Source organism: Anopheles moucheti, chromosome 3, assembly GCF_943734755.1.
Source record: "Anopheles moucheti chromosome 3, idAnoMoucSN_F20_07, whole genome shotgun sequence".
Lineage (NCBI taxonomy): Eukaryota > Metazoa > Arthropoda > Insecta > Diptera > Culicidae > Anopheles > Anopheles moucheti.
Window position 1 is genome coordinate 76,804,401 of NC_069141.1, and position 18,688 is coordinate 76,823,088.

Consider the following 18,688-nt stretch of genomic DNA (forward strand, 5'->3'; position numbering starts at 1 on the left):
TCGGTTCCGATATTGTATTCGAAGATGGTGATGACCCTGGCGGTCCATTTGAAGAAGATGATTAGGAACGGCCCAGCGGCGGATCAAACGGTAGGCGGAGTAGGCCCCTTCTCACTGCGCTTTTCGCCTTGTCGCATTTTAAGTCCCCTCAATGTTCCCCTTCCCTCCCTCCATCGTTTTTAAAATTAGAGGCCCCAACTATAATTCCGCCCTGGGCCTTCAAGGGGATTGATCCTCCACTGCTCTGATACCAGGAGAGCATCCAACGCAGGAGCATGCTTTTTCTGTGTCGATTGAGCCAGAAAACGCGCCAAAAATGACCAGTTTGTCGAGCTCCTGATACCAAGAGAGCATCCAATGCAGGAGGATGCTTTTTCCGTGTCGATCGAGACAGAAAACGCGCCAAAAATGACCAGTTGGTCAAGCTCCGATACCAGGAGAGCATCCAATGCAGGAGGATGCTTTTTCCGTGTCGATCGAGACAGAAAACCAAAAATCGCTTGTTTGTGCTTCCGCGTATCTCGAGAACTACCTGTACTTTTATCGACCAACGGGAAAGTTAGTGTTTAAACATTGCATAACTTTCCGGTCTCCTGGTACTATACATTCGGAAATCCTGGTACAATTTCGTTTGTACTTCAAAGTCACAAAGTCGATATTCTTCTCTGCATTTAATTTACCAAATAGAAACAAATGTTTTATATAACCAAGGAAGCTATTTTCGATCAAATATTTACCTTAGATTTAGAATTTGTGCTATAAATTAACTCTGCTGTTAAATTTCCAAAAATGGCACAATCGGTACAAATTTTTTGAGGTCCCCAACACGGCGAGGCCCTAGGCGACCGCCTACTCCGCCTACCGTTTGATCCGCCGCTGGGTTGGTATATCAAACCGCGCTGACTCACGCGTAATGTGGCCGATAAAATAATCTTATCAGCAGTGCCTTTATTCTCTTTTTTCAATACTGCCTTTCCTACACTATCTCTTCATCGATGCTTACCGATCTAGCCCGATGCGCGATTGGACAGTCAGTTCTGTCGAAGCAACGCCCTGACGCACAGGTGGTTTAAGTTTTGGTGACCCTCGGGAGTATAGTGTCCACTGTCCATAATGTCTCAACTACCCGTATTCAATCCGGTAAGTAATACGGATTCTCCTGTGCAGAGAAATCGTGGGATATTTTGACAATAACGCACCTCTACTATCCCCCACACAGCCATCCCCATTCCTGGCCCATATGCCGGCAGGGCTTGGAATTTATCGGAAAATTACCATTCGTGGTAAAATGACTCATGACCAGTAAGTAGGAACCAACTCGTCTAAGCGGTTTCCCAAATATCCTTTCTTACACAACTCGTCCAACGTGTTTTATTCCAGATTCAACATTAACCTGCAAACCGGCCCCAACACGAACCCCCGTGACGATACGGCACTGCACATCAGCATTCGACCCCGGGACGGTGTCATCATACGTAACTCGGTCCAGTTCCGCAACTGGGGCATTGAGGAACGATTCGGTGGATGTCCGGTGCAGAAGAGGTCTTACTTCGACGTGACCATCACGGTGAAACCGGAGGGCTTCGGCATTGCGGTGAACGGTGCGCACTATTGTGACTTCAACCATCGTCTACCGTACGCGTCGATTCGCTTCATCCACATCGGCGAAGGTGCGAAAGTGGACGCCATCACGTCAGAATAAAGGACGTGCTAACGAAACAAGCTACCTGCCAACAATAGCGTTTAAGGTTGTGCCGCTGTAATAAACCATGTCACTCACCTGTTTTCATCATTCGTTGCCTTTAAAAATGTTTTATTCGACGTACATAACCTAATTTTATTTAGTTTTTGTTAGGTTATGGTTGATGGACAATTGATTTTAGTCAAAGCGAACCATGATATAGAAAACCTTGAGTGTGGGGCAACGTTGTGTGGCTTGTCTTATCGATACCGGATGTATATCAATTTTCCTAGGGCATCAGAAGGTTACACCTACTTTTGCTACGACGATAAGGGATTTTTGCTACTCTAACGTCGCGTGGATAACGATAACGACTGCACTAATCGTGTCCATATCGACTCCACAGTGTTCTTTCGCCAGATGGATCGTACACCTTCCATTAATTGTAAACATATTAAATTAGCATTTAGTTATTACTCTCTCGTACCGTACACAAAGCGCCGATCTGTCCTGTTCTGGAATTAGACTGTCCACATCACACACGCTACTCCGTAATGATGGCATCGATCTGTGCTCCGACACCGGTGTGTATGAATCGTACCGACGGGTACGGCAGTCTATGGCTAAAGTCACAGAAGTGGCACCCATTCACGGCTATGCCGTAACTGTCCGGTTTCACCGTGATGCTAACGTCGAAGTATGACTTCTTTTGCACGGGACAGCCACCGAAACGTTCCTCGACACCCCAGCTACGGAACTGGTACGTGTTCCGCACGATTAAACCTTCCCGTGGTCGAATGCTGATGTGTAATGCCGCATCATCTCGCGGATCAACGTTCGGTCCGCACTGTAGGTTAATGTTGAACCTGCGGGAAAGAGTTGTAAGAACACGCAGAGGTGAGACCGGATGTGAGCTGTTAACCTCACCGCGCCGGGGTCTTACATGTCGTGAGTCATTCTTCCACGGATTGTGATCTTCCGGTACAATCCCAACCCGGCCGGAAGTATACCAAGGAATGGTGAAGGCTAAAAAGAAAGTAGAAACAAAACAGGATTAGGTACACAGTGACTAAATTTCGAGTACGGATGACAAAGTTCTTACCGGATTGTAGACGGGTAGCTGTGACATGGTTTCCGCTGTGTGGTGTATGTGCCCGAATGCCCCGTCGCTGTAGCACCCGGTTAACGTGTTCGCTAGGCGATAGATAAATTCGGTTCGGTTTAGGTTCAATGCGAAAGCCACACTGGGTTCGAGTTTTTTAGACACCGCACGTTATCGCAAAACCCTTCACTGAATCATTCCCGATTACTCCGCAGATATGGTGGTGGGGCAGTTGGTTGTTTGATAACAATTTCTACAAGTGTTTTTTTCGTACACGATTCAGGGCGGTAGACATCCCTTTGTGGTCTTTGTTTCGTATCACATCAAACGGGAACGTTGGGGATAGAATGTGCACTTTAACAACATTCCCCTATGACTTGTGCCCTTCGGTGGACAGTTGCAGTATAAACCTTGGAATGGTCATGAGCATAAAGAATGGCGTAATTTGATTATTTAAACAAAACAAAACCTGTAACTAAATTCGTCACAACTGCAAAGATAAGACAAAATCCTTGCAAATCGGAATCGATTAGATAAATTCGCAACGAGCGATGGAAGAGTTCGGTGCAGCAGTCTTTCACGATCAACGCGTCAAAAGGTTTCTTGTGAGTAGAACGCATCATCCATCATGGCACTAATGCTTCCATTATTCAATCCGGTCGGTAAAACCAGTGGGCATTCTTTTGATTATGATTTAACAAAATGTTTGTCTTAACTGCAGGACATTCCCTGTCTCGGAGCAATCCTTGGTGGTTTGTCACCGGGCAAGAAACTCATCGTGCAGGGCACACTGACGGACGATAGGTTAGTTTGGAGTCACAAAATCACTTGACCGTATGATATGACATCCGTCTTATGCTTCTGTTACTGTGCTCCATCACCCACAGATTCAACATCAACCTGCAGTATGGTCCGGAGGTGGAGCCGCGTGACGATACAGCGCTGCATCTTAGCATTCGGCCGCGTGACAGGCGGATCGTGCGAAACACGTACGTCAATCAGTGCTGGCAGGACGAGGAACGTTCCGGCGGATGTCCGATCGGTGTGGGCGAACCGTTCACGCTGGAGATCCGGGTGAAAGAGACGCATTATTCGATTCGGTTTAACGAGGAAAAACATTGTAGCTTCAGCCATCGGATGCCGTACGAAATGGTGAACTTTATTCATCTCGGTACCGGTGCCGCTATCGATTCGGTGTTGGAGACATTTTAGACGTGATTTAGATTGCGGAGCAGATGAAGAGTATTGGCAAATATGTGGCAGAAAATAATAATTAGTAACAATATAGATAATGGATAAAACTATCGGTTGAGCCTTTGTCGTGAACAGAGTCAGTAGGCGTTGTGTGCAGTATTGAGTGCAGAGTGTACCGATCTCGTCCACCAAAGTTCTTTAGACTTAGCTCTAGATCAAGGTGAGTCATTAGCGCGAAGTAGCTCTTTATTCCGTTCATCCGCTCAGTGACAGAGCTGGTTGAGCAAATGAGCTAAAGTGAGCGAAAGAGCGCGTTGAACTATATAGAGCTCGAAGAAGAGTGTTGAGTCAACACATTCGAGAGTAAAGCTCGAACAAGCGAGTACGAGCTATATCGCTCGCCTTGATCGTTCGACCTGTAGCTCTTAACGCGTTCTTTTAAGCGATTAGTTCGGTTTAGTTACTTATCGCTTCTTAATTTTTGAGTTAATTGAGTATAGATATACCTGTATTTCTGTACGCAGCACACTGATATGGATTATTTAGGCGATCGGAGTATAGTTAGCTCTTTCGCTTATGACTCATAAACCATCGCGAGTTATCTCTTCATCGATTAGAATGTTGTTTTCTTTTGGGAATTATAAAAAAATATCACCACGTTACTCTTAAGTTTGTGTATATATTGAAGCAAAAAGTGGTTGAAGAGTGGTACAAATCGCGTATCAAGAATATTGTGAGAAAATGGTACATACTTGCTCGCTTTGTTTTGCAAAACAACGATATACACGCGCGATGCTCCCTTGTTCCCTTATTCAGTACCGAAAGCATTCTTATCCGCCACGTTTTTCAACGTTAGCAAGCACCAACTTCAATTTTTTCCTCCTGCCTTCGCTTTTGATTTCGCATCGCCTATACTACACTGTGTTGTCATGAAAGATTTTGGACGTAAAATGGTTAAATTTCTACGATGAGAAGATTGTGCAAAATGTCTGCAAAAAACGTTACCAAAAGATTTGATTTTTCATTCAGTCCTTTTTAGTGTTGCTGCAGTATTGTGCTTAGTTTTGTTTAACGTTTTGCAAAGGCTTTGTGTTTTCGTTTCTGACTGGCATGAATATCACTGTTTTGATCATCGATCTACACGATCGTTTCCCTGTCTTCCTATTGCATCTCTAAAAGCCTTGGCAAATATGAATTTGAAATCAGCGCCGCTTTGCTAAAATATATTCTCGAAAGTTTCAAGTTGCAAAACATTCTTGAAATCCTGTCACTACATTCCGAAGTTTGTGCGTATATGTTTTTTATTGTTTCGTTCACTTCCCATTAAATGCAACGAGCTTTATGCTGAGACAAAAAGCGCCTGTTTACGGAATGTGCGTTTGCTGTGTATATTGTCATACGTTTGTTTTTCTCCGCGCGATACAGCGTGGTAAACCAAAAAACAAATCCCCTTCACACGCTTCAACTTTCGTCCCCAAAATGATATGGATTTCTTAGTATAAAATTATTAGGAACAAACCATTAAAAAAACAACATTGACGCATTTTCCCCTGTCGTCCCGTGTCTGTTTGAACTAATGTCATTAAAATCAATTATGTACAACGAATCTGTAACGAATATGATACATCAGGGCCGACGAACGATTAACCGGTGCTTATCAAACCATATACAAATTTGCCTTAAATCATACGACGCTCGCGGAGATTGGTGCCTGTACGGGCATTTAGCTTACGAGTACAGTATTTTACATCTTTTACAACTTGCAGCGCTTATCGGGAGATACTAGTCACTAGTCGCGATCTACACTTCTACCTCTTCCATCGTTCGTGACAGCCTGTTGCTGTCGATCCGCCTGCGTTGGCTCCTTCGCACTGCATCGGCACGCCGGTACGGTTCGTTCTTCAGCCCCAGCAGAATATCTTCCAGCGCACCGTTGTACACTTCGTCCTGCTGCAGCAGCTTCTTTTCACGCACAGCGTGTGCTTTCAGCTTAAGCTCGTTGATGACTGCCTCCTGCAAGTTAGAATACGATACAGTAACGAAACGTTCAGTCGTAATGGAATATCACCGAATGGTGGTGCAACAGTGCTTGCTTTATGTTGACCAATATCTGGTATTTGGTGCTTCATATAAGCTAACAGGTAGTGCTTCGTTCGTTCACATGTAATGGACATTAAAGGAATATATGAATTTGTTTAATTAGTATACTGTACAAGTGTCCGCATTCCACCATATCTACATGCAGTGCAAAGCCATGTTAAAAAAGGGTGAATAAGTCAATAAGTGAAATAGGAAAATAGAAAATAAATCAATAAGACATTATAAATCACTGCCCAATTTTCTTGAAACTCTCCTTTAAATAATTAACGGTTTGATATAATTTTTGGCATAAATTGCTAAACTTTCCATAACGAAATCAGTGGTTCAATTGCAAACTAAACATTGGTGCACATACATATACCGCAAGCGTGATTTAACAGGAAAAAGATAATAAATAATACAGTAAGCTTACCAACCATAACCTTAACTTGAAATATAATTCTGAAATAAAAACATCAAAATAAAATCCCTAGCAATATTGCTGTGCATTGTAAAACTACTGAATTGTGGATGAAGTTAAATTTATTTGATAAGCCACGGAAGTAAGGACAAAGAGTAACAAGGTATTAAATCATTAAGAACATTGTGAAGTTTGTTCGTTTGTTTACGAAACATAAACAGCAGCAAAGAATGTACAAATAGCGGTATTATCGCGATTTAGGAGCTATAACGATTCGTATAACAAGCAATCGACTGCTTTAGGGTTGCAGCACCTCATGTCGTCGTTAGTTTTTTTTAATGAACATACAAATAGACGTTTTTAACTCAACACAAAACGCACTTACACTCCCGCTAGTTGTTCGAAATGGTTTGGTTTTATCCGTCAAATATATGATATGTTCGGAAAGTTATTTATATAACTATGCTTATGTACTTTTCGTTTTTTAAACCCTGCATGTTGAACGCACATAAATGAATCTTGTTACGGAGCAACACTATTTATAACGTATAAAGCAATCAAATGCAACTAGCGTCACTCTCGGGGCACGACGTGCTTATTATTATGGTTATAATTACAGCATATGCTATATTCTATCGTGTTCTCAAGCCATACACATTTACACAAATTATGCACTTTATTATGCGCATTTCACTGCGTTCGGTTGACGCCTTTGTTTGTTTGGGGCATTAGTACGACGATGGGCTTTATGGTACAATTATGGCTTCGCAAAACAATGAAATATAGCACAGAAGGATAATCGAACAAGTTGACAGCATGTATCGCTAGGTAAGGCCACCGAAAACCAAAATAACAGCACCGGAATTAGAAAACATATTATGGCAATTTGTTTGGAGTTGTTACTTATCGTAAAGTAATTAACGGAAAATTTTTAGAACAGAAAAATGATTTACATAAATAATAATAATATTAGTGCACACACGCAAACACACACCAAGCATTATCCTTAAAGAATAAACCCCACTACCGGGGAGCCACAAAATGGTTCCCAAGCGAAATCCATGTCTGGTATGCATAATTTAACGACCTCCTTGCTCTTAACAATTCATTTTTAAACTCAGCTAACAAAGGAAGTACCCGAACCAAACACGTGCTGAAGTTCCCGGTTCATATGGGTTAGGTTTTGTAGAAAGGTAGTGGATAGTCGGATAGGGTTACCATCGGCCAATGGGCGTACCTGTTGCTTCTTTTGATTATTGATTTTATTGTTCCGTAGCACCACCTGCTCCTCTTCGTCCTTTTTAGCGGACGCCTGCAGTGCAGCCGCCTCTAACCGTCGTCGTTGTTCGTTTTCCTGATCACAGGTCTAGTGGAAAGAAAAATTGGGTTTATCACGGGCACATATAGCAAGCTGGCTTGACCGTCCACCAACACCATACCTTAAATGCTCGTACGAATCGGACTAGCAGTGAGAAGAACGCATTTGCATCCGCATTTCGTGAAGATTCGCCAAAGTATTCGATGCACTCTTTGAATGATTCCTACAATGGATGAAATATTTATTGTTACAATGTTCAGTTTCGACCATGGGGTTGACGCCTGCACCGACATACCTGTGCCGTTTTACAATCGGTTTTGATCTTCTTCAGCTTCTCCTCAGAGTTTGCTAGGAAATCGCGCAACACGTGGCTTTGGGTACCTTTGCCACGCAAATCCGCCTCCTTGCGTACCGTTTCCATACCCTTCTCGAGCTCGTTCACGTCCGATATGAGCATCTCGAGCGATACCTGTGCCGCCTTATCGATACAGAACAGCTCCGTATCGAAGTTCATCAATTCGGGGAATTTCTGCCTTATGGTGGCCACTATGTAATGCATCAAACTCATCCGCTTATCGTTCGACTTGGTGTCGAGGAGTGTATCGAGTGACTGTAGCTTAAACCCATACGCAGGGCCACGCTTGCTACTGTTCAGATAGTTACCAAACGCTAATATCACCTCCAGCACGGCGCGGAATTTTTTCGAGGATTTTATAGACGAGGATGCAGACATGATGGAGTACACTTGCTATAAATGGAGATTCGCAACTGTTAGTACACATGCGAAAGCGCCACGAGTTATGCACCACAACACCACAAAACGACAGCTTACCGGGCTGATGAGATGCCAACATTCGAAGAAGTTGCCGATGTAGTTCATGATGGACAGTTTCGACGAGATGCGTTCGACCTTCGTCAGCTGCAGCATAAACTTATCTTCCTCGGTCAACTGGTTCAGATCTTTCTTCTCTATCACATACTCTTTGTAAAGCTTCTGTTCCTGATCGGTCGGTGTCATCTTTTGCAGCAGCTCTACATTCTCCAACGACAGCAGCTTGAGATCGAGATTGTTGATCGCTTTGATAACGGATTCTGCCGGCATTTCTAGCTTTCTTCGAGATATTGCTGCAAAATGAGACGGTTATTAGTAGCGCGCCGGTACGGTAAAGCATTGCGCACACCAGCAGTACTTACCAATGTTTCTTAATCTCGTATGTTCGAGCAGCGAAATGTGTTCCGGTTTCTTGAACCGTTTGCTGGGGAACGCCGTCAGCCCATCCATATCACAGTTGCCGTTGCTTACCGGGCCGCCCATACCGATCTTAAACCGCTCCTCGAAATCGACAAAATCAATCTGCCGGTGGAGCTTCTCGTCGTCGAGCTCGTTGAAGATCGTACCCCGCACCTGGTTCGGTTTCAGCGCGACCCAGTTGAGCGTGGGAAGCTTATATTTTGGCTGCACCTTGCGCTTTATCGTCATCGCACCGTCCGTGCAGTGCAGCGGATTGTAACCACCGTGCGGTCCACCCATCGGCGGTGGCACTGGAATGAATGTGGGCGGTTTGGGTGGTGCTTTCGGTGGCTCACCGCTTCCGTTGAACAGCCCGCCCGGTGGCGCTGGTGGACAGGGCGGCGGCGGAGGCATTGGCGCATTGGCCGCCGAGGGTGGTATGGGTGGGGCGGGTGGTGGTGGTATCGGTGGTGCTTGCTGCTGTCCAGCCGCACCGGATCCGGTGGGGCTTAGTTCCGAGAGGCCACCCTTCGCCAGAAGGTTCGATACGTCCGCAATGGACGTACCTTTGGGTAGTGTTTTGGTGAGGTTTTCCAGCTCGAGCAGCATCGACTGTCGACTTTGGGATTCTTGTTCGTGCTGCTTCAGCGCTCGATTTAGCTTCACAATTTCGTCCTCCACCGCCAGCTGCTTGTTGTACAAATCGTCCCGCTCGTTACGCGTCCGGCTGAGTTCTGCCTCCAGTTCGCCGAGCTTAAACAGTGCCTCCCGCTCGATTTCGCTCGCCTGGTCCAGTGCCCGGCCGAGCTCGTCCTCCAGCTCGTTCACCCGTTCCAGGGCGGCCGTTTTCGTTTCGCTGTCCTCCATCAGGGCGGCCACATCGAACACGTTGTCCAAATAGGCGGAAATTTGTACGTGCAGTTCCTCCGATTCCGTCAGCCGTAGCTTCTCCAGATACTCGTCCAAACCGAGCGCGGTAAACTCGTACTGCAGGTGCACACGGTAGTTCATATCCTCCACCGAGTGGACGACGATGTTAACGAATTGCATGCACGCCACCATAAAGTCGATGTTAAACAGCTCGTAGTTCATAAAGTATTCCATCAACGTTTGAAACCGGCGCTGCTCCGAGCACACTTTCTTGAAGTTGTCAAACGCGAACAGGATGATCTCGTGCCCACCCTTCACCAGACATATCGCTGCCAGCAGCTCCAGCACCAGCGCCTTGGTGCGCAGTGATTTGTGGATCAGGCTGAGCGCGATACAGTTGATCGCTTCCCGGTGCTGGATCACCATGTTGAAGCCGTACTTGTTGTTCATGATGGCGCGCATGCACATGATGCACACGTGTATGTCGTCCGTTGTGAGGCCCATGTTCAGCTTGGCTATGTGCCGCGACCGTCGCTTTATGCTCGGGCTGTCCAGCATGTCACCCAGACCGGGACGCATGAACCCGTTCGGTGCAATTTTGTGTGTCGTTTCGTTGCTTCCGTACGAGCTGTTAGCCGCGGTTTCCTTCGTGGTGAGGCCTTCGTCGGATTCGGATTTTGCCTCCAGGATGCGCTGCTCGTGCCGCATCATGGCCAACCGAAAGCTGAGATAGTCTATCAGCGCATCGAGGCCTTGATTTTCATCGTCCAGAAATTCTTTCACCCATTCGATGTGGTTGGTCCGGAGCGATATTTCTAGATCGCGCAACACCTGCGTTGACGTCGACTCACCCACCATCTTGCGTTTCTGTGAAATTAATAAAACATTGCGCACATATAATTTGCTAGTTAACAAATGAGTAGAGTACTACGCATAAACAACTCAATCATCGCCCACTGACATCAGAATTGAGGTTCTCCGCTATTGGTACACTTGCGCACGAAGGCATTAGGGTTTGATGTGCAACAATTTCTGCAATAACTTCCAATTTGTACTGGAAAGATATTCTCATCCATGTCATTATTACCATGAAGCCGTAAAATATTGCACTGCCTTTAGGACACGAACATGCATCGCGAGAGTTCCCTCGAGCCGATTCGAAATCGATCGCGCAACGTGACAGCGATACGGCGATCGCCAATGGACGTTCCGCATGGTCGACTACTACTACCCCCAACCGTTGGGTGTGTATAGACGCAAATGGCATTAGCGTTGCGGGTAAGCTGATCCACACCGGTGGGAAAGAATTGGCACTCAGTCACCCGGGAACACCTGGGACATTGCGGGAAAGTCGATATCTTGCCGTAAATCAACTCCCGCCAGCACTGCTTTAGCGCAACCATGGCCGTGGACATTGGTCGCATTTTCCGATTCGAGCGGAAACGGAGATCTCAGGGCCAGGGAGATCCAGACATTCAAATCTACCCACAACTTGGTACAGTTGTGAACGTAGAACTTCCGATGGGAAGCTCAAATAACACGGATGAGTACGTGAAATCAGCGCCTGAAATCCTATCTCGATGTTCTTTGCTGCCACCCGCGAATAGTGGCGATTGTCCATTACTTACCCTGTGACTGCGGGATGCCTTGGGATCGAGATAGGTGCGTAGCTTGGTGAGATAGTGTGCCGGGGGATCTTTTGCCTGTACCATTTCCTGGAGAGCAGAAATGAGAAAAGAAGGAAAGAGTCAAAATGCTGTAGTCATAAGTGATTCATACGCTGTTTACACGCTTTTCCAGATGCAGGAAAGTTGGCTTCGCACAATCGCACCATTCTTATCAACTCCGAGAAACGAGAGCATTTCATATTATGAGCATTATTTTTAGAGCTGTGGATCGTGTGCCGATAAACAAAAACCGCGTGTTGTATGTCGTAACAAATGGCGCGCTGCTTGCATGATAACTTTTGTAAAATCTCTCTAGCATTTCCATGATTTGATCGATCCGCGATCATGGATTATTCATGGAACCGTCTTACATCACCGCCGCTTTGATGATTTATCACCAAATGATCTCACACCACGCCCAGCACACCACGTGTGGTGGAGGATGATCTTCGCTCTGTGCAGTCGGACGCGTGTAACGTCACCGGGCGTCATGAAATCATCTGTCCAGAGTGAGTGAGGTCAGTCGGTCATACGATGCATCGGTCGGAGCAAACAAATACGAAGCGCCCGATAAAGCGAGCCACGGGGACTGTGGCGCATATTGAACGTGCGTTGCACAAGAGTTATTATTATTTTAGCTGCATTATCATAGCACGGCTCCGTAAGCCTGGGCCAGAGCGAAAGTAAAAGCTTTGCAGCTGTTACCGCCGGCTTATCAAGCGATGCCGCAGAAATATTCAGAGCAAGCGGAATAATGAGCGATGCGATCGTCGTCAAAAGAAACAACAATAACGTAATTTTGCTACAATATTTATACACTAATTAGCTCAAGATTTTGCGCATAGAAAATTGTAGAAATGTTATTTAACATACAATGGTTGTTAAAATTAAAAGCAGATATACATACAGTGACTCAAATGCAAAGTCTGACTTTCAACAAAAGATCATCAGACTTTGATGGCTATTTGTTACGATTAGACATGACTATTGGAGTACTTCTTAAACGTTTTGGAACACTTTCTGCCAAGGGTTTACACAAACCAAGACTTTGTGGTCTTTGATGATTAGTGCTCTGAGTAGTGCAATCATTATTTTCGTCTGTAAAATATAAATTCCATCTGGTCTGTGAAGAATTCTGCTTTGAAGAACTTTAGAATAATAATCGATATAACTGTCTAGGTTTAAGATTGGCTGGCACAACAAGATTTTCAGAACTCCTGATGGTTTCTTTCACTTGATATGAGTATTCTGATCTAATTTTTGGTCTAGACATAGTTCAGCATTACGAGAACATAATTTGCTATAAAAAAATATGAATGTCCATCCATCCACCGTAAAGTTCTTCCACAACCGTTGAATAACCGTTCCAATTCCAAGATGTCTTTGGACGACTGGACGTGTCGTTATGCAACACGTCACCCGACAACTTCCGGACAGTTTGCAAGAAGCATCATCATCATCAGTTCGTGCTAGCGGACCCATTAGTGAGTTTATGGACGCATAAATGGAATAAACAAGTTCACATTACGTTGCAGTACACTTTGCCAGAAATGCTTTTCTGGTCCCTTTTTTTTTCCTCTTTCTAATGATGCTTGGGATAAATATTTACATGAGGTGTTTTTAGCGGTACTATAACTCTGCACATCGGCAGAACTTCATATTGACTTCGGGTACTATTTTTGTAACGGGTTGCAGGTTTGCCAATTCCTTGCTCTTTTTCCAGAACGATGAGATATCGTAAAAGAGCACAGGAATATATCACATCATCACTCGTTGAGTGTAGTAGTTGCAGCTCTTTTACATCTAGCTTGTACTTTGTTGAACAGCCAACAGCCTAATGACATAATCCTAAGTGAGTAAGCATCTTTGACAAATGTCTTCAGACGTCTGACCTTTCTAACCCTTCCCCCCGTACATCAATCCACAAAACCACCATCCTCTATTCAGAGGGACAGTACAACGCCACATCAATATATCGAATAAAGTTGTAACGCTATCCACCAGCCACTTCCAGTAAACATTTAGCTCGCGGTTTTACAGACTTACGCTGCTTAATGTAGCTCTATAATGAACAACCATTATCTTAAAATAAAAGCTCAAGCCTATATAAGCCCACAAAGTGATGGACATTTCGATACGATTTAGGCTCACTCGTACGGACTGGTCCTGCCGAAGGTAATGGTGGTTTCTGCTTTCAAGACGATCGGACACTTTGAATTTAGGCATGCCGTAATCCGAAATAATTACAGACCGATGCAAAAGCAACCTTAAGCAAGCGGGCAATCTTTCGGCAAACCGGCGGTTGTGCAGCCACAGGGAACGAAACGGTGCGCACACGATCCGGGGCACGGCACACTATCAATCGGATGAATCGGTTAGAAGTTGCATAAAGCGTAAACCTTTTCTATTTCGCAGGCGAGCATCCAATGGCACTGAATGTTTCAACATGCATCGTGTGCTGGACTGTATAGAACAGGCAATGGATGGCTGTTTTTGGAGAACATCGGGACGAGCTGCTTTTGCCAAGCGCTTTACGTGCATTGCCTAAAACATCTGCAACTCTGGAGTACTTTTTCCATAATCTAATATTTAAATCTTAATTGTAGCTTAGAAAAGGGTGATATTTATGTATTTAAATACTTAAAAATGTAAATTTTTCTAGATGCAAATATTCGAGTATATTCATAATGTTCTTGAGAGTCATCATCTCTTTATCAAATTAGCTACAGTTTGCCACATTCCACACAGGGTACTAACAAGGGATCGATTAACACCTCTTAGGCTATGTTCACAGCTTCCAAATTTATGTGCAACTAACGCAATCTAGGCGCCACAGTAACACCTCGATCATAACAAATGGCGCACAATGATCGTTAGCTTCCAAATATAGAGGGTATTATTGAGCACTGGTTCATACAACCTTGATCTAGCCTAATGATCCCTATACATATACAAATGTTAGCAACACAAGTACACCTGGAACGACATTCGTGGACGTTATATTGTCCATTTCAGCCTGTCTTGCTTTTAATACATCCCAGTCATTCATCTTATTGGTACATTCTAGTGGCACAGTGGTAACGACTGCAGTTTTTACAGCGCCAGAGCAATATAAAGTTAACAGACTGAAATAAGGATTAAAAACACCTAGAGTAAAGAAACTGATCCTCTTGATCCTATTTCCCATAAAAATACCACATGCTATAAAAAAGATTCACTTATTAAAAATGATATTAAAAATGCATTCCACCGAGATGATGTCATACGAAACCTGTTACGATACGGCACGCCACAGAACACACAACGCTGGGAATGTCTAACCTTTTTTTAGAATAGAATAGAATAGAAAACCTTCAACTGGCCACAATATCGTGCGCTTCGGACTGGTGGACTGTGGTCGCCATAATTCGTACGGTGCTTTTGTCCCGGGGGCTGGGCGGAACTTGGTCGTGTAATTGAACAATAAATCACCCCATGACACACTCACGCTAACGTTCATCCAAAGAGAGGTATTAAATGAAAAGTATGGCTCGATCAGACGAGGTAATAACAATTGATCGCACAACGTTTTTTTTCTGCTTGTTGCACGGTATCGCGCTAGTGCAACATCATGCATAATGCACTTGCACTCACACAATGGTGGTAATTATAGTACTTTCTCAGGGTAACGCATCGACCGTTCAGAACTGTAAGCTAACGCACGGAGAATCCATACCGTGCAGCACCTTAACAATTATGCAAATCGTTATCGAGCGTCATAGTGGTGTCCGCATCCCAACATACCTGATCACATATGATGTCCCACTTTTTTTCGTTGTCATAGTTTTTTAGCAGCTTCGCTTTATCCGGCGGAAGGTCCATAGATGCCTGAAAGGAAAGAAAAAAGAAACGTAATGTTAATTAAGGGAACGTACGCGTAACAAGCTGTGAGGTTCAATCGTTTTCGTCTTAATTTTTCAACAATACAATTTGAATGATGCATAATTATTCTTTTCATCTCGTAATAAATTTTATTTATACAAAAAAAAATCTGTTAATTATTAGTACACCAAGTGCCTTCAGTTTGGTTATTTTTTCTTCTCGTTGCATATTTCTACACATCAACCATCATCAGAAGATCTCACTGCCCGTCCATAAATGAAGGTTAATGAGCGTAAAATGTATGTAGTGGGCATGCAAAAAAAAAACCCCTCCGGTAAGATTCATTTACCAATTGCTTTTACTTTCGTTCGATAGTCAGACGAATGAAGGCAGTGGTCCAACAAAAACCAGAAAACAAACCCCCCTTAAAACATAACGCCACATTCCGGTAACGACCTACGGACAATATGCAGGTCGCGAAAAGCCACCGGTTTTGTTGTTTTGCTTCACCGGCGAATGAATGCACAACCATAAAACTCCATACACTTTGTTTGTGCAGGCGTTGCGATGCGTCTCCCGCCCGGGCAGACACGACTAGACAAGCCCGAAGGACAGTCCTAAAGCGAGCCTAAGCAAAAGCCTAAGCGTTCAGCGTTCCAAAAGCACACGCTGATTAATGGCGACACATGCGCGACTGACTGACTGACTGAACCGTGTGTTTACAGCGTTACTCGACCCCGATGGCTGTTGCGCTGCCGGGAGCGTAACATTTGGAATTGTTTTTTTCTCACTCCATTTTTGCGGATGGATGCTGACGAGTTCCGTTCCGATCCTACACAGTTGCGTAAGGTTAGTGATTCATTGTCACAGAAGTCAAAGAAAATGGCGCTGGTTATTGAATTGCTTTACGAATTACGTATGAAGCGTATGGCATGAAGTGAATATGACTGTTTGGGAGACGAATTGAAAGATATTTTTCTTTAAACATGTTGTCAAATGTAAGGCTTTTTTAATAAGAGTTTAGATGTAAAACCTTCCTGTGGCATTCAGTAGACGGACAACATAGAAAATAGATACTGATTGAGTAATAACTCATCAATGATTAACAACTATTTGAACATTATTATTATTTTTTGTTATTATTATTATTCTACTTGAAAACATATGCTAAACGTATCGTCATGAATTTTCCATATGAAACCTTTGCTAAAAATGATATCAATAAGTAAAAACATATGTGTTGTATTGTGCTTGAATCTAGTAAATTTGAAGAAAAGCCTGTAAGCAACACTAATAAACAAAATAAAACAAAAATTTTATGATGTTATGAAGTAAACAATTGATAATTCCTATTGAAGGAATGAAAAAAACGACATAAGGTACAACTTTTTATAGTAATTGGCAAATCAACACAGCACGACGAAATTTCGTACAGCAAAAGCATCAACTACCTAGTTTGTTAGTCTAGTTATACAAGTAGTGTATTGTACTAGAGCTATGTTTTAGTAGTAACATTTTACCCAAACAAAGCAACGTTTTGCTCGTCTTAAAGCTGCATCATTTTCCCGATTTTTTTCTTCGTTGTTGCTACAATTCCTTTACTACTAACAGACGATTCGCTTCTCATGAATAAACGATACATTCATGAATGAACAGGAAATCTGTGTCAGATCGATTACGGGTCCTTGATGCCTGTTTTGCGGTTTGTGTTCCCATTCGTTTGTTTATTTTCCGTCTGGAACAATGTTTGCTCTGTCGGTGAGTGTGGTTTTAATAGTTTTGTTTTTTTTTTTGTTTGCTGCAATCAAATATTCTTGTTGCAACCGTCAAACCAAAGTCGTTTCATTCAGTTAATATTTTCCAAGTCTTATGTGGCTTCATTGTCAGCATCAATCATGTCTGGGGAGAAGATGTGAAAATAAATAACAGTGCACGATCCGTGCATGCTACAAAAGAGGGAAAAATGTGTGACGATAATAAACATTTCCTTTAAAATGATTATACTATAATTATACTGAATACATGAATTTTAATACATCTTTAACAATTTGAAAAAATATTAGTACATCGCATGCTTTGCATATGTTGATTGTAACACCACGGGCACTTCTGCGCCGTTCGCTTGCTGTCCATTGAAACCGGTATTCAAATAAACTATTTCGTAATTAACTCAATTCTACAGTTACACAGTTCAACGGCAAAAAAAAGTTCACTCCCACTCGACGACACGGTCCGTGGGCTTCGGCTGGCCAGCGAAGAAAGTTGATCGTGCACCAGTTTCATGTAGGAGGTGTGCAACAGATCATACGCCTGGCTAAGCTGTGTTCCAGTTTCGTATGTCACGACCAATCAAATGGTTGAATAAAGTGTTCGATTAAAGTGTTTGTTTAGGCAACCAGTGGTCGTTGTATATTGTTCCTGAAATGATAGATATGGTGTCCAGTTTGAAGACATGTGTTTGGTTCACGCTGAATGTACTAAAATAATCTTTCTAGCTCACTGGGAAATGTGAAGACTATTAATTATTTTTATAAAACACATTTTTTCCTACTTTATTCGCCCGTTCATCAACACTTGGCATGAGTTTTAATGGCGTTCTGTTATCTCTATACTGAAAAATTTACGACTCCATTTTTTGGTAGTAAATTTTAGTACAATTTATAGCACTGATAACAGTCCAGATCCGGGTGAAATATCAAATGGGAATCCATACAACCGGCGCCATGAAGTCACTATTAGAAAGAGATCTTGTATATCTTGTACATACACCGATGCTCATTTCTTTTCCGTATCATTTCGCATCCTTGTTCAGGATAACGCGGCATGGCGGAACTATTTAATACAAGCGAAGATCACGCTCTGGTACCTTGAAATGATTTCAGTTTACATCATGGGCTATTGTTATTTAATGTAACAAATATTAGTCTAATTCCTATACTACTACAATTCAATCAATTTTAACAATTACTCCAGTGTTATAGGGCTTTATCCTAATGCCATGGGTGATTTAAAAAAATGTGTTGAAATTTTAAGAATTTCTGGACTTATTACGGGCAAGTTCTCATATGCGGTTCTCATATTGTTTTTGTGTACTGTCGAATTAAAATCAGCACCGTTTACCACCGTTACCGTTAACATTACATTACGAAAAAGACATTTAGTCTGGCTCCAGGCTATATGTACTAATAAAAAACACATTTTGTAGCATATGTTTTATCGCACATGTTTCCCATATGCCCTGTCAAAGCATTGAGGCTCCTATTA

At 43.2% G+C, this 18,688-nt stretch overlaps 4 protein-coding genes across 5 annotated transcripts in view; 2 read left to right on the plus strand and 2 right to left on the minus strand.

The window, feature by feature from the left end:
• Positions 1-1,030: 1,030 nt before the first annotated feature.
• Positions 1,031-1,779, plus strand: LOC128304187 (galectin-7-like). The gene is made up of 3 exons (XM_053041346.1): positions 1,031-1,140; positions 1,220-1,302; positions 1,381-1,779. Exons 1-3 carry the CDS (start codon positions 1,114-1,116, stop codon positions 1,700-1,702), a joined length of 432 nt encoding a protein of 143 aa, XP_052897306.1. The 5' UTR covers positions 1,031-1,113; the 3' UTR covers positions 1,703-1,779.
• A 94-nt stretch (positions 1,780-1,873) lies between these two features.
• On the minus strand, positions 1,874-2,912 carry LOC128304103 (galectin-4-like). Its single transcript, XM_053041238.1, has 3 exons — positions 2,784-2,912; positions 2,625-2,707; positions 1,874-2,547 (listed from the first exon to the last, which is right to left on the minus strand). The coding sequence occupies exons 1-3, from the start codon at positions 2,808-2,810 to the stop codon at positions 2,226-2,228; spliced, it is 432 nt and encodes a 143-aa protein (XP_052897198.1). The 5' UTR covers positions 2,811-2,912; the 3' UTR covers positions 1,874-2,225.
• Positions 2,913-3,357: 445 nt separating this feature from the next.
• LOC128305793 (32 kDa beta-galactoside-binding lectin lec-3-like) lies at positions 3,358-4,020 on the plus strand. Its single transcript, XM_053043403.1, has 3 exons — positions 3,358-3,441; positions 3,505-3,587; positions 3,671-4,020. Exons 1-3 carry the CDS (start codon positions 3,412-3,414, stop codon positions 3,993-3,995), a joined length of 438 nt encoding a protein of 145 aa, XP_052899363.1. The 5' UTR covers positions 3,358-3,411; the 3' UTR covers positions 3,996-4,020.
• A 618-nt stretch (positions 4,021-4,638) lies between these two features.
• LOC128305792 (formin-like protein) overlaps positions 4,639-18,688 on the minus strand; it is a 28,328-nt gene continuing 14,278 nt past the window's right edge. The window contains exons 3-10 of one of the 2 annotated variants that reach the window (XM_053043401.1): positions 15,347-15,430; positions 11,525-11,611; positions 8,990-10,763; positions 8,628-8,920; positions 8,091-8,543; positions 7,917-8,018; positions 7,715-7,843; positions 4,639-5,990 (exon numbers count right to left, since the gene is read on the minus strand). In XM_053043401.1, coding sequence (XP_052899361.1) covers positions 5,778-5,990; positions 7,715-7,843; positions 7,917-8,018; positions 8,091-8,543; positions 8,628-8,920; positions 8,990-10,763; positions 11,525-11,611; positions 15,347-15,430 — 3,135 coding nt within the window. In that variant the 3' untranslated portion in view covers positions 4,639-5,777. Of the gene's footprint in view, positions 6,013-7,706; positions 7,844-7,916; positions 8,019-8,090; positions 8,544-8,627; positions 8,921-8,989; positions 10,764-11,524; positions 11,612-15,346; positions 15,431-18,688 lie in introns of both variants that reach the window. The other variant, XM_053043402.1, reaches the window with a different exon arrangement.